The sequence below is a fragment of the Taudactylus pleione genome, unplaced genomic scaffold (genome assembly GCF_031769625.1).
Source record: "Taudactylus pleione unplaced genomic scaffold, aTauple2 ptg000050l, whole genome shotgun sequence".
Taxonomy (NCBI): domain Eukaryota; kingdom Metazoa; phylum Chordata; class Amphibia; order Anura; family Myobatrachidae; genus Taudactylus; species Taudactylus pleione.
The window spans coordinates 363,336-379,784 of record NW_028284452.1 but is presented as its reverse complement, the minus strand read 5'-3'; the positions used below and the strand labels follow the sequence as shown (position 1 = coordinate 379,784).

General features: G+C 42.5%; 1 protein-coding gene across 1 annotated transcript in view; it reads left to right on the top strand.

Annotated features, from left to right (window-relative positions):
• Positions 1 to 16,449, top strand: part of LOC148535564 (vomeronasal type-2 receptor 26-like) — a 94,841-nt gene that overhangs the window by 3,448 nt on the left and 74,944 nt on the right. Inside the window, exon 2 of the mRNA XM_088460555.1 lies at positions 10,952 to 11,182. Coding sequence (XP_088316681.1) covers positions 10,952 to 11,182 — 231 coding nt within the window. The remainder of the gene's footprint in view (positions 1 to 10,951; positions 11,183 to 16,449) is intronic.

Sequence of the window (16,449 nt, the reverse complement as noted above, 5' to 3'; positions counted from 1 at the left end):
ACTGCTCGCTATTCTTGTGGTTGGTTTTTGCTACCACAATCTTGCGAGCAGTTCTGGCTATAAAATAACCAGTGACGTGGTCAATGACGCTGCTGTATTAATTATGCACACCCTTAAAATGCCTGTTTTGACCTTTAAGCACACCTGCGTTCGGATCTCCACTCCCCATTTTCAAGCACCTTCCCCTGTTACCACCCACATACGCCTCATTCTGTCACTCAAAATAGCAGGCATTCGCTATATTGCGAGCACATGAAATTTGGCCGCACTGACTGGTTCGCGCATGCGTATAACGATCCGTACGCATGCGCAGATGTGCGAACATCGCTCGGAACGAGCGTACTGCCACTAGCGAGTGGCTCTGAATGAGGGCCTTTGACCGCTATGCCTGTTGCTGCTGGGAGTGGATCTTCATCCCAGAAGGGGACCAGGAAGACTACTAGTAGAAGTTCAAAAAAACAATTGACTGTTAAACAATCCTTTGCAAGTGGGAGCAAGTATGACAGCTGTCACCCAGTTGCACAGCAGATTACTGACACCATAACATCTATGCTGGTATTAGATGCGCATCCAATATCCGCCATTAGTGCAGTGGGTTTTAGACAGTTAATTAAGGTCCTGTGTCCCCACTACTAAATCCCATCTAGTTTCCACTTTACTAGAAAAGTAATTCCCAGCCTATGCAGGGACATTAAAAAAAACTTAATTGGTGTCCTCCAAATTGCCATTGTACCCACTGTCCACTTAACCACAGATATGTGGAAAAGTGGAACAGGACAAATGCAAGATTATATGAATGTAACAGCCCACTGGGTGGGTGTATTGCCATCAGTGGCACCAACAGCAGCAGCAGCATTTAAGAAACAGCAGCTCATTCAAAGGCAGGCTACTCTGTGTATGGAATTGGTATGTGTGACCGCTGGACCTAAGTCCAGCAGTTCAAGTCCCAATGCCAGAGGACCGGAATTAGCAGATAATTTTTTCACTATCCCTAACCCTCTCCCCCCCTAACCCTCCTTTAGGGGTGCCTATCCCTAACCTCCCCTCTAGTGCCTAACCCTTACCTCCCCCTGTAAGTGCGTAAACCTAACCCCCCCTCCCCACACCATAAATCTAACCCTCCTGGCGGGCTGCCTAAACCTAACCTCCCCCCTGGAGTGCCTAACACTAACCTCCCTTCGACTAGCCTGACCCTAACCCTTCTGGGGAGGTGCCTAACCCTAAGTCCCCCACAGAGCCCCTATCCTAACCCTCCCCACTGCACTGTCAACACCCACCTCCAGGCTTACCTTCATTTGGTATGCCAGGCATCGGGATTTCGGCAGGTGGATAATGATAGGCATCGGGATTTCAAAATCTATCATTAATACCATACCAGGATTTGACAGTCAGGAAGCTGGCAGTCGGCATTTTGACCGCCGGCTTCCTGACTACATACCCTGTGTATCACTGGTTTCACTAAGAGGCATGCCATTGACAACTGCTTGCAAAATGGCTTACCCTGCTTGGACTGTCCTTTGGATTTGTGATTTGTGACAGTGCCACCAATATTGCTAGAGAATTACAGCAGGGTGAATTCCAAGACGTCCCATGTTTTGCTCACACAATCAACTTGGTGGTGCTCTCTGTGTCCCGCAAAATTTCTGGACATTTTCGCCATTCAGCAGGTGCATGTAGAAGATTGCAGTACCTGCAAGAAATGTTGAATTTTCCCTGTCACTGGCTGAAGCAAGAGATAGTTACAAAAATTGCACTACCAATTGTTCCAGCAAGTAGTAATCTCCTGATGGAAGGTGTTCAAATTTCAAAGTCTTCTCATGATACTATCCACCATATATGAAGTCTTCTCATGATGCTGTCAACCATATTTGAAGTCTTCTCATTATGCTATCCACCATATATGAAAGTGAATAAAAAACACACAGCAGTGTAATACTGTATGGAGAATGGAACACCCCACACGTGTCCAGATAATGTATGAAGGATGGGCTGCAGATACCCTTCAGGGTTTTGATGATCCCACATCCATTAAACAGTCAAAAGTGGTAGATGATACACTCTGGGGTAAATCTTACATGTATGCTTACTGGTGTAAGATGGAGCTGTACCCTTAAAGGTTTCTTTGGGTCCTTATGAAACCTGCTTAAAGATTACCATCCATATAGGATCCCTCCGGCAGGAACATAGACCTAAAAACAGAAGGCTAATGAAGTATTGAGTTGCACTTATATACTTTGTTTGCTATAATGAAGGGGAATATCCGTTCCATAAAAGATGGAATAGCAAAGACCAATGCACTAGAAAAGTTGAATACCTGGGCATTTCAAAAGGCAAAAGGGATGTTTATATGGGCAGGATATTGCAACCTTCAGCAATGACAATCCTTCAACGCTTTTGGTGCACTACGGTATCTTTTTCAATAAATGTGTCTGACTTGTGGAAATCTGCTAAAAATAAAAAACATGCTAAAAAAAAGCAATAAACTGCATATGAAAAATCCATGCAGACCAGTATTAAATAAAAATCACCTGTTAAACAATTCCAGTGCAAAATAGTATGATACATATGGGAGTAAGGTAAGCCATCATACTACCCACTCTGATTACAATAAATACATCTGTCAGACTTAGGATGTGCCCAGAATATTAAGGCTATGTGAACTATTTTGAAGAATAATAAATATACCTTATTACTAAGCCAGTAATAGAAACCAAGTTTATGCGCCTGGCAATAAAGTATGTTAAAAGTAGCATCATACCCATGATGCACTGGGCCATTTATCAATGTATTCGTTGCCCAGCAACCTTTGGGACCAATGGTAGGTGACATAGGTTTATCCCCATGATACACTGCAATGGGCATGTTAACAACTCAATAACCACCAGGGCTGCCAGGACCTAAAATTGGCTAATGCAGTACCTAATGCTTAAACCTTGAAACATAATGGGAACATATAGGCACAGGGGTTCCTAGTTTTTATTGTGATTGGGACATTTAAGCACTGTGGACCTCATTCAGAGTCGGTCGTAGCGGCCGCACTGTCGTAAGGGAAAAGGGGCCGGATATGCAAATGATGCCCTCGCAAGTTGCGTCCTTAAGATCGGATCGTTAGCTGGCCGACTAAGGGGAGGATGCGTCCGTAAGACAAAAAATACGCCCCCTTCTCATGCGCTTTACACGTCATGTCTGGGCATATAAGGATTAATCGAGACCATCGGGAACCATCGGAACTGGTCGTAGAGCTTAAGGTTGACCATACCCTCTCTTAAGCACTACGATCAGGTCAGTGTACAAAGCTCCCATGTCACGTGTGCCATGACACTACTTTGTTAATTATGCACTCCCATAAAACACTATTCGCATAACTAGGCACGCCTGCGTTTGGATCTCCACTCCCCCGTTTTCAAGCACCTTCCCCTGTTACCACCCACAAATGCCTCAATCTGTAACTCAAACTACCGACCTGGCTGTGTTCAAGGAGAGAGAAATTTCTGATCATAGCAGCTAGTTTGCGCATGCGCATTGCAAACTTTACACATGCGCAGTTTAGTGAACATCAGTAGTGTACGACCGTGCGGCCACTACAATCGACTCTGAATGAGGTCCTGCGTGTGGGAGCTTGGTACTGGGGAAGGTGGAATCTCTAGAGTTATACAACTTCCAGATACTAATGAATAAGATTGTAGATCTAGAGAAGAAGGTTATATATCTAGAGTCCTCCTACTTCCACATACAAATGAGGAAGATGGCATCTCTAAAGAAGAATGTGCTATCTCTAGAGTCTTCCTGCTCCCTAACACTATTGAGGAAGGTGTTATCTCAAAATTGTGCCTACTTCCAAATACTAATAGGGAAGATGTTATCTTTAGAGTTCTCCTACTCCCTAATATTATTTAAGAATGTGTTGTCTCTAGGCTTCTCCTAATCAAATAAGGGTGGTACTGTAGCTCTAGAGTCTTCATCTCAGATATTACAGAGGAAGTTGGTAGCTTTACAGATTAAGGTGCTATCTGTAGTGTTATCCTACTCCCAAATACTATTGGAATAGCTGTTATTTCCAGAGTCTTCCTACTCACAAGAAAGTGTACTGTAAATCTAGATTCTTCCTGCACCCAGATGAAAATGAGAAAGACAGTATCTCTAGAGAAGATGGTACTCTATTCAGAGACCTCCTGCTCCCAAATACTATTGGGGAAGGGGCTATTTCTAAAGTCCTCTTAGTTTCTAATATTATTGGGGAAGGTGCTATCTTTAGAGTCATCCTTCTCCCAAATACTAAAGGGTTGGTGTTATTTCTAGAGTCATCTTACTCCCAAATAGTAATGGTGAAGATAGTATCTCTAGAGTCATCCTACTTGCAAATAATGTTGAGGAAGACGCTATCTCTAGAGTCCTCTTATTGCCAATTACTATTGAATATGTTATCTCTAGAGTCTTCCTACTCCCAAAAACTATTGGTTAAGGTAGTATTTCTGGAGTCCTCCTTGTCACGGTTTTGATATTCTGTAGTTCTGGTCCGGGACCCTTAGATCTGATGGGCGTGCATAGGAAGAATGGAGGCTTGACGAAGTTTTGGCTCATCAGTATAAGCTAGTGACAGTGTAGGAATGACAGACTTGTGATATGCATGGAAACTAAACTAGAACCAGAGTGAACAGACAAGGCCCTCTAGGTGACCCCTCATCTAATGAATCATGAAGACCAAAGTTACACTCCAGGGACAAAGGTGACCTTTAGATCTCAGAACAATATATTACTGGTAGATTAGAACTCAGAACAGGCCAGGAATCAGAGTCTAATGTAGTCAGAGTAGAGCTTGAAAAAGCTGAAACCCGAGTACTTCTCTGATGGAACTGGAACCCTGTGAGAAACTCATTAACTGAGAATCAGGATAAGTAATACAGCTACTAAACAACACAGTTTACAGACAGTATAATGCACACTGCACCCTAGTCCTGGAACCAGTACCCATCTCAGAACCAGCCCAAGACAATAGCACATATTGTTGCACAGGGAAACCAATACCAGGTCAGCGCAACAGTATAACCATACTGTATAACCTGAAATGAACCACAGAGTGCAGAGTAATACTGAGTATAGGTAACTTGCATACACTGTCCCAATGGCACTAATGTAGAGCAGGGTTCATGGAGATGATACTAGCGGCAGATGGAATGAACTGTGGCTGCACATGCTGGCTTAGTAATGGAGCAGGAGCAAGTCTGTATACAGTGTGGAAGCTGTGGCACTGACAGGTAATGATGATGCACAGTGGCAGATGGAATACAGGTAATGGTTACACACAATGGCGCAGTCACAGAGCAGAAGAGCAGTTCTGGTTGCAGTATGGAAGCTGCAGCACTGGCAGATGACAAATACACAGTGACAGATGGAATACAGGTAACAGCTACAGAGAGCAGCACTCGAAGCTGATTGTGGTAAACAGTGAGTAGTCCATGAGGTAGTAATGAAAGTCACAGAAGTCATGATACCAGAACACAAAGGGGTATATTTACCCATTGTGTGGGTTTTTAGAAGTGGAGATGTTATCCATATCAACCAATCAGATAATATTTATTATCTTCTAGAAGTTGATAGATAAATGTTAAGTAAAAACTGACTGGTTGTTATGGGCAACATCTCCACTTCTAAAAACCTGCACTTTAGTAAATATACCCCAAGGAGTGAACCTGGAGCCTAGAACTGTCCTGGGAAGTAACACCTTGTTCAGGCAATTGGTTATTCACAGGGATTGGTTTAAATAGGGGGTGGTGAAAAGTCATTGGCCTGGCTGACCAAGTGAGCACTAGTTAATCACAGAGAGACATCACTTCTGGGATGTCTTGAATACAGATATAAATAAATATGTAATTCTGTAAGGGATACTAAGGGCTCTATTTACTACAATCCGCATTTGTAATGCAGATTGTAGTGTGATATTAATGACTGAATTCACATTGCAAATTCAGGCAATATCACAGGGATTTACTACAAATCCCTTGCAGGGACAGAGCTTGCGATAAAGCTCTGTCGCTGCGAATCCCCCTCAGAACCTTATCACGGTATTTTCGCAAAAAATACTGTGATTAAGTGCCCGCACATGCGCCGACCGGTCGCCGCTGCTACCCCCCCTCTGGTGCTAAGCCCTGCCCCCCAGCACTAAGCCCCACCCCCCACAATCACAGGGGCCCCGCGACCTCCCCTCCCACCCCACAACCCCCCCTCTCCCTTACTTACACTTACATGCATGGTCCAGGTCATATGATCTCCCATACTGCACTGGGGCCCGATCACCTGATGACCAGGCAGCAGTGCACTGTGGGAGACCAGCTGACCGGAGGGGAGTCATCACTGGAGGCCCGATCACCGGACCCAGGAGTCAGGTTAGTAATTTTTTTTTTACTATTTTTTTTTCTTTTTTTTAACAGTAATCAGCTTGCGGTCTGTTTAGACCACACAGCTGATTACAGGGACCGACTCCCGGCTCTGCTCTCCCCATTAGAGCAGGCCAGAAGTCCGGTAACCAGGGGAGACCCTGGATAAGGCCACCTCCAGGTGTCATTATTATCACAGGGCTTTCCCCGATATTTTTTTCACATTTATTTTTAGTAACTATGGTCGGATCACATTTCCCATTACAGTTATGGGAAATGCGATCTGCTTTACTAAAAATAAGTGATAATTATGGGTTGGAGTAGAATTTTACTAATTCTACTCCAATTGCCCTGTAATAACTATAGGTGATACTAAAATAATGTGAAAAGGGTGTGAAAACACCCTTTTTCACTTTATTTTAGTAAAAATAATGTTAATAAATAGAGCTATGTGACCTTGATTTGTGACACTCCTACTCCCAAATTCTAGTAGAGAAGCTGTTATCTCTAGAAACCTCCTACTCCCATATACTATTAAAGAAGTTGTTATTTATACTATGGTGAGGGTAGTACTGTCACTCTGGGTCCTCCTGCTTCCAGTTACAAATGAGGTAGATGGTATCTTTAGAGAAGAAGATGGTATCTCTAGAGTCCTCCTGCTCCCAAATACTATTGGAGAAGGTGTTATTTTTAGAGTCCTCCTACTCAGGGGTGGGTGGTACTGTAGCTCTATAGTCCTTCTTCTCCCAATTACTATTGGAGAAGTTGTTGTTTCTAGAGTCCTCCTACTCAGGGGTGGGTAGTATAGTAGCTGTATAGTCCTTCTACTCCCAAATACTATTGGAGAGTTGTTGTTTATAGAGTCATACAACTCAGGGGTGACACGGTCTGATTATTTTATAGGTCTGGCTCGGGACCCCTGTGTCTAGCCGACATGCATGTGAGACAAGATGGCTTGATCCAACTCTGGCTCATGAGTAAAAACAGGAGACTAGTCACGAATGCCAGAGTAGGTACCACAGACTTGTGATATACAAGGATGCTAAGATGTTACTGTGGTGATTACCCAGCCTACAGGACATTCCCTCGCCTAGTGACCTCAAGAGGCCAACCAGATCAGGAATATGCTCCAAGACAACAGTGACCCCGGAACTCAGAATAGCATAGTAATGGCAGATAGGAACTCAGAGCTCAGGACAGGAATCAGAATTTTATGTATCCAGGGTACAACTTGAGAAAGTTGGAACCCTGGCACATCTCTGATGCAACACCTAAAACTGGAACCAGTGCAGAACTCTGTAACTGAACAATGCAATGCACCGACTGTTAACCTCATACTGAACCACAGTCCTTGAACCAGGTCCCTTCACTGACCCAGCCCAAGACAACAGCACACAGTGCATGGAAACCAATACCACTTAGCAGAATAGTATATACCTGAATAATCACCTACCACAGTGTAGAACAGTAAAACAAGTAACATGCAATGTCCAGCAGATATATGGTATAGACTGCAGGTGAATACAGTTCACAGGTAATAGAAAAGCTATACTTGCAGGCTGGAGTGCGATGGTAAGCTGACTTGTATGCAGTTTGGGAACTGCAGGCTTAGTAGGCACAGTGTACAGTGGTGGATGGTCCCTGGTTGATGAACAGCAGGAACACTGTAAAGCTGGTGAAGTAAAGACACAGCAGCAGGTGAGCAGCGAGTTCATGTTGAGCGTGTAAGCTGTGGTGCTGACTGAACTGGAACCCACTGGCAGGTGGAATATGGAAAACAGCATGGGCACTGCGCTGCTGGTAGTTGGTATATCTTAGTACCCAATGTATAGCAGGTCTGTAGCAGAAGGGATGCTGATGCTGGCAGGTGAGTGATACTCTGCAACAGGTTATAACTTAGCTGAAACAACAGAGTAGCCATGAAGTCACAGAGGACACAATACAGGATACAGAGTACTCCTGGAGCCTTGAACTATCCGGGGTAGGAACACATTGTTCAGACAATGAACTTCAATAGATATTATGGAATACACTTTAATTTACAAATTTGTCAAAAAAATTGTGGCTTCAGTCACTCCAAACAGCCCCTCTCAGCATGCCAGGTCCTGGGCAACTCGTCCATGTAAGCATCTTATTAGCATAAATAAAACAACTGGAAGTGACCTAGGGACTGATTCATCAATGAGTTTTATCACTCAGAGATAGTGGTAAAACTCCCCATGCGAATGATAAATGGTGCACCAGCCAATCAGTTCCCAACTGTCATTTTTCAATCAAATGACAGATGGGAACTGATTGGCTGCAGCATTGTTATCATACACAGTGAGTTTTATCTCTCTTGTTGATAAATCAGGCTCCAAATTACTTAGCTAGGATGCACTGATCAATGTGATATGTGCTATTGTGTGCGAATGAGTCTGAATGTGTATACAAAGTGCTACAAATGTAGCAGACATGGCTTTTACTTATGGCAGTTCTGTGTGCACCATCTGTGATTTTGTACGTACTGTATGTAAAACAAATTCCTCTGCAGTTAATTTCACAGCCCAGTGTATCTAGTACATTTTGAATGGTGTTTTGATGTTTTTTTATGATGCAAATAAAATGCTAAATTTAAAGTTAAAGTTGCTACGTTACCTGGCTCAGTGAGGCTCAGTTGTGGTGGGAATCTCGCATCATATGATGTATTGAGGCTAAGGAGTACATTTACTAAGATTTGCGTTTGGTTGAGTTAAAATCTCTGGAGAGTTTGGCCATTTTTTCCCACTCGCAAATTTACTACTGTCAAACTCGGGAGAGAAATCTCCTTTGCTACAGGAAAATACTGGAGTTAGCAAACTCTCTTCACTTCACCATCAGCCAAACTCAAGTAACTTTTCAATAGTGAAGATAGGATTTGGGATATCTATCAAGATGAGAGTTTCATAACTCTCATGAGAACGGACAAAACTCCTGTCCAAATGCGTGAAATCAATTCACCTGCCTGTGAGCTGCGAGTTCAGCAGAAACATACACAGATCAGTGTGATCCATGTATGTTTCTGCCTGTAAATAGCAAATGGAGGGTTCATTTTTTGTTTTTTAAATTACTCCCCAGCCATGAGAGGCTGCTACATGTAAAGCATATAACACAAACAGCCTTCATATATCTCACTGATATGTGCAGGCTCCTTGCTCGGCAGAGTTAGGCGGAGAGAAGACACTGCAATCTCAGGTGAGTAATCTCCTTCAAAACTTGCTATTCAGGGGAGAAATCTCGATCTGCTTCACCATCGGCCAACTCACTCTCAGCTAAACTCACTTCTTAGTAAATTTGTGAGTTTCAGAAGCATAAAACCACCCGCATTTTGGCGATGCTAATTGAGTAAAAAAAAAAATACTCGATCAGACTTGATTCTTAGTAATTTTACCCATAAGTGTTTAAGGACACATCTGTAGTTATTATGAGTCATTCTGAGACACAAATCAGCACACAACCCATTTGTCACTGTGTGACCTTCAGTACAGCTCTTAGGAAATTTTAAATCAATACTTAAGCTGCATACACACACAACGATTTTTTGAACGATTATCATTAAACGATATCATTTAACGATAATCGTTTGAAAAAATCGTTCACTTTCTGAGTCAAAAGATGAACAATTATTGTTCATGCGCGTTCACGTTTGTAGTTTGTAGTTTGTAGTTCAGTCAGACTTGTCAACTGAACGATTTTCATTAAGGGAATATGCAAAAATCGTTTGTAGTTCATAAAAATCGTTCATTACACTTTAAAAAATCTGACAGATAATCTGACAGATATGGAGCATACACACGGTCAGATTTGTCAGACTTGTCAGATTTGTCAGATGAACGATTGAACGATTAAATAATTTGAACGATTGAACGATTTTTGACTGCATTAAAATGAATGGAATCGTCCAAGTCTGACTGCAAATACATCAGATGTCAGAAATCGTTATCTGACCATCAGGAACGTGCATTGTTGATCGTCCATCGTTCAGGCATGTCAGATATGAACGATTTTCCTTCAAATATGAACGACTGAACGATTTTTAAATCGTTATCGTTCATATCTGAAGGAAAAATCTGACAGTGTGTATGCACCATTAATCTGACAGAAAATCGTTCATAAAAATCGTTCATAAAATCATTGGTAACAAAATCGTTGTGTGTGTATGCAGCTTTATTATTAGTTTAGATTATTTAACTTAAAGTTTTAATAATGTTTGTAATATACTTTACAGGATGTGACAGTTCTCAAATAGTGATATATTATTATTGTTTTATTTCTGGCTCTCTTTTTTTGAATATAGTGTTTAACCTGCTGTAAATGATATAGTAGGAACAGGACAAAATAGTTCCCAGCACAAACACCTGCAGCTGAATATAGTACACATTGACCTGTATCACACTATACTGTATATAAGGAGAGGAGATGATCATTCCTGTTACACTGTTATACACATGCTACAGATTTCAGGCTCCTATATGATGCAGCAAGTCTCTGATCTCTATAGACACCAGGCTCTGCATTACATTGAAGTACTCTGTGTTATCTGGTGTTGTCCTTCTCAGATGTTTAGCATCATATCACACAGTTACAATGCTGTTATGTGTGGTAGCCCTGTGTGTGATACCAGTGACCCAGACTCAGTCACCAGCCTGTAATCTGAAACTAACAGAATCATTTGAAGATTATGAATATTTTCGAGATGGTGACATCATTATCGGAGGAGTTTTCACTGTCAATTTTTTAATGAATAAAATGGTGAAGTATGGAGGTATTATGGAAGACGTTTGTTTGAGGTAAGTTTTTAAAATGATGATTGTATAAAAAACATCCTTCTGTTTAATGTTTATTAGCAGTAATTCATAGAGGACCTGATTTATAGTTATACACCGATACTGCTGCAGCTGCGAATTTTGCATCGGTGGATGTGTGAAAAAAATATTCTACTGCAGCTGCAGCCAGGACTTGTACTGAGACACCCCCTGAGCACTCACAGCTGCCCACAACTGAGTACACATACTATACACAGCATTGGACATAGATCTTGCAAACATCGAATTCCTGAGAGAGAATAAGGGCCCAATTCAGACCCGGTCACAAGGCAAAGGCCCTGATTCAGAGCCATTCGTTAACAGCAGTACGCTCGTTGTGTTCCGATGTTGACTAACCGCGCATGCGTCAGTGTAACACTGCGCATGTGCGTACGGCAGATTGCGAGCTTTTTTTGTCTTGTTCGTCAAATAGCATACAGGAAGTGACATGTCAAATGTGATTGACAGAACAGGGCGTTTTTGGGTGTTGACGGGGGTGGAGATGGAAAAACGCAGGCGTGGCGAGGCGTTTTTGGGGCGTACATACATTATCAGATGCGAATGTCAAATGTGTTCGTACCAACTCATACGTCACTGGATGATCCTCTTTCCCTTCAAAATGCTCGCACAGCTTAGGGTCTGGATTACTCGACCACATTGGCGATGGCCTTCTCCTCCGTCCCGGCACTCCACGATGTAGCATCGATTAATCACGGCTTGTCAGAAAATCAATTAGTGTTGGATTGAAAACTGGCTTGGTATGTGTTTTGAAATCAGTTTTTTGGGTTAACACAAAACCGTACGCAGGTGGAAATCATAGCTGCTAATGTCAGGATTACACAATCAATTTGCGTACATTTGTGGGGGTTTATTTTGGGGTTAATTTTTGGTTTTTGGCCTATTGTAACAATAATGTCATCATGTTTGTGTTTTTTTGGCCATTTTGCTTTTGCCTGGTGAATTTGCATCCTTATGTAAATTTTAAAACGTTCCTTAAAGAGCCCTTTTTTTTTCCATGTAAAATGTTGTTGTTGCACGTTTTTGCCTTGAGGGCCAAGATTAAATGTAAACCATTTTTACAATAATGTCAGAATACAAAGTCGTACATTTTTTGCAAATTTATTGCTATAAAAAAACAATTTCATGCACATATTTTACACAAACATTTTTTGCAGTGTTCATTCCAAAATATTTAATAATTGTGCAAACATAAAAGTTTTTGGTAACGTAAAGCTAAAAATTAAAAACAATTCACAAGAAAGGAGAGGGAAGTTTTGGCCAGAAAGGAATATGAGGCAAGCACAGAAGGAGTGTGGGAAAAGTAGCTAGTGCTGTCAATGTTTTTTCCCCCGTTTGGCTGGGGGAGGGAGGGCGCCAGACCGGGTCCGGGATGTCATCAGGCTGGCCTGTCCAGAGGCAGATGTTGTGGCCTCTGGACTAGGCACAGGGCTAGGCACATTTGGAGGATTGGCTGATGTTGTGCCAGTGGTGGAGGATCCTGATGTTCCGGCAGGAAGGGAGGTTGGCTCCACCATGTGCTGGCAAACGAGCTGCTCCAGGGCATTGGCGATGTGGATGTTGGCCCTGGTATTTTCCACCAGGGCCTGACCAATGGTCATGTTGGCCGCAGCATTTTGCTCCAGGGCCTCAGCCACCCGTACCAGACTGGCGTCCATCATCTGCAGAATCTCCGTATGGAAATCCAATTTAAAATTGAGTTCTGTGAGGAGGGACACTGCCTGTGAGGGGGATTGCCCTTGACTGGCTTCTGCAGGGTCCTCAGCCAGATGTACTGGTTCCTCCCCTGCAGAGCCAGCAGAAATTCTGCGGCCAAGGCTCCCCTCTGGAGCAGACTCATCCGCCTGTGTCTCTGTTGGAAAAATGAGAAAAGACTCACATTAGAATCTACATATTGGCCCAATAACATTTCAGAGTTGGTGACATCACAATATTTACCTTGGACAACATGAGGAGCCGCAAAGTCTGGCATGTCCGTATCCATGTTGGACACGCCAAACACCTCCACAGCCTGCACACACCCCTGTGCCAGCTCTTCTAAATCATTCAACTCCAATGACACAGGGGTGGGACCCCCACCTGTCCCCCTTGCATGCCTAGCCCTGTCAGCCATTTTTTGTTTCAGGCGATATTTGAAGTCTTGCCATCTGTTGGTGAAAAAGTAGCCATTATTAATGCATTCTTTCCCCCAGTTTTTTTGGGTGGTCAAGTTTTAACTTACCGCCGTTTGACATCCCGGGCTAGATGGACAAAATCACCCACCCTATTGACCGCAACGGCTACCTCCTCCCACATTCTCCACTTCTGGCTTAGACTCATATTCCTGTCTGCCTGTGGCAGGATGTCCACACACTTCTGAACCAAAACCTCCATCTCCTTTCTTGTGAATTGTGGCTGCCTTTTCTTTTTGCCAGCTTTGGCCGGAATACTGGGCCCAGCAGCCTCTTCCATGTCATCCTCCTCACCTATTTGTTTAAATGTTGAGAATTGTAAAGTTCACAACTTGCACTATATTATGTTTCAAATTAATCATTGTTTCCAAATGCCTGAAATACTTACCGCCAGACTGTTGCCCATTGTTTCCCTGGTCTGTAGCCATGTCTTAGCTCAAAACAAGAAATACACCAGAATTTTTGGTTTGGCTCGTGACGTATTTATACATGCGTCCTTATTTTTCGGCCGCATCATTGACTGTGCATTCCTATGATCCCTCCTTAATTTGTGCGGGAAACTAAACACTATTTATGGCTTGGGGCGTCTCGAGTCGAGGTGGCGTTTGTTGATTGTTGGAGATTACGTTGGTCGGAGTTGATTGTTGGCGGGTTTTGGAGTTGGCGTTGGTGGGAGTAGTTTTTGTTTGCTAAATTTGGTTTGTGTTTTTCCGTTCGCATTTTTTCTGTTGGTTTTGTTTTTGGCGTTTCTTTATTTGGTAAGTTTTTGGCAGTCTAACTTTTGTTCAATTTGTGTCTCCTTCTTTTTCTGATTTTTTTAACGTTATTTTTTCGTAATTTCATCTTTGTTAGGTTTTTTTTGGCTCTGCCCCAAAGACCTTTTGATCCGGAATCTTATATATTATCTATTGGTAAGTTAATTTTTTCACTTGGTTAGTAAATGTTCATGTTTGTATTTACGCAACTTTGTTGGACCTTACACTTGTAACCTTTGTTTTTCTTAGTCAGAAATGTTTCTAAAATGTTGTTTTTCTAGCTGCGTATTTTTGAACTGGTATTTGCGAACTAATTAGCGCATTTTTATCTGTTTCTATTGTGACTGGTATTTGCGAACTAATTAGCGCATTTTTATCTGTTTCTATTGTGACTGGTATTTGCGAACTAATTAGTGCATTTTTATCTGTTTCTATTGTGACTGGTATTTGCAAACTATTTAGCGCATTTTTATCTGTTTCTATTGTGACTGGTATTTGCGAACTAATTAGCGCATTTTTATCTGTTTCTATTGTGACTGGTATTTGCGAACTAATTAGCGCATTTTTATCTGTTTCTATTGTGACTGGTATTTGCAAACTAATTAGCGCATTTTTATCTGTTTCTATTGTGACTGGTATTTGCGAACTAATTAGCGCATTTTTATCTGTTTCTATTGTGACTGGTATTTGCGAATTAATTAGCGCATTTTTATCTGTTTCTATTGTGACTGGTATTTGCAAACTAATTAGTGCATTTTTATCGGTTTCTATTGTGACTGGTATTTGCGAACTAATTTGCGCATTTTTAACTGCTTATTCAGACCCGTTAAATTGTTTGTGTTTTCCCTTTAGCATTTGTTGCTTACATTTGGCCCCAATTTGACGTAGTCTGCGCAATGTCATTTTGCTCTTTGGGCAAATGTGTGTTTCTCCCCTATTATGTTTTGTCTTTCACCAAATTTTGAAATAGAAATGCCCAGCATAAATTGTTGTATTTTTATATTGTGATTCTTTACAGTTTGCACGTATCATGATAATACCCCGGCATGTAAGCATCAATGGATGGTATCATCAAGCTAAGTTAAAATTGTTTTTTTGGGGGGGTTAAAAAGCCTTACATTCAAATCTTGCCATTTCAGGTTGATCTGGGTCGGATTGTTCTGGCCATGCTCCCGGAAGCCGACCAACCTCAATCTCGTCCCAGGCATAGGCATTGTAGGCATGCAAGGCCCCAGATATTTCGAACATGTGTCACCCTTTTTGGAATGCCCGATGATGAGGTTTTAAGACGCTACCGTCTTCCTCCCAAAATCATCATAGACACTCTCTCATTAATAGAGAGTGATCTTGAGTGGCAAATTGACAGTCCTACAGCAATACCACCACTTATGCAATTTATGGCGGTGTTACATTTCTGTGCCTCAGGATCGTTTCAAACAACGGTGGGAATAGTGGCGGGCATCTCACAATCCTCCTTTTCCCGAATCCTGAGGGCAGTGATGGAGGCACTTTTCAAGCACCTCCATCATTTTATTCAAATGCCTTTGGATATGGGTGCCCTTAGTGTGGCCAAGGCCAATTTTTACCAAATAGCTGGCTTCCCACACATCATAGGGGTTGTGGATGGTACTCACATACCACTTCAGCCTCCAGCACGGCTGGAGGCCATATTTCGCAACCTAAAACACTATCACTCCTTGAATGTAATGGTGGTATGTGATGCCTCCCTCCAGATCCTGTCCCTGAATGCAAAATTACCAGGAAGTGCACATGACTCATTCGTCATCCGGCAATCAGGGATATGGCACAAATTAACCAACCTACAAGCTGGTGATGCGTGGCTTCTGGGTAAGTGGAGACCTTTAGTACATAACAATATTAAGCTTGATACACAGTGATCCTGATGTTGTCACTTCTTTTTCACAGGAGACAGTGGCTACCCTTGCACGCCCTGGCTGCTCACTCCTTATTTGGCTTCCACACCAGGGCCACAAAGTAATTTTAATGCTGCACTTACAGCCACCAGGCAAGTGGTGGAGCACTGTATCGGCCTTTTAAAAGGCCAATTCAGATGCCTCCACCGCTCTGGTGGCGAGCTCAAGTATTTGCCAGATATGGTTTCAAAAATTGTGGTCCTGTGTGGGATATTTCACAACATCGCCATAAGGAGTGGTGTCCCAATGCAGCCAGAGGATGCCTTACCTGAGGATGGCCCCCCCCGAGGTTGGTCGGAGGTCAGTATGTGGGGGGGCCATACGCGATGATGTTGTGGCCAGATATTTTAGGTAATTATTGTCAAAACAACAGT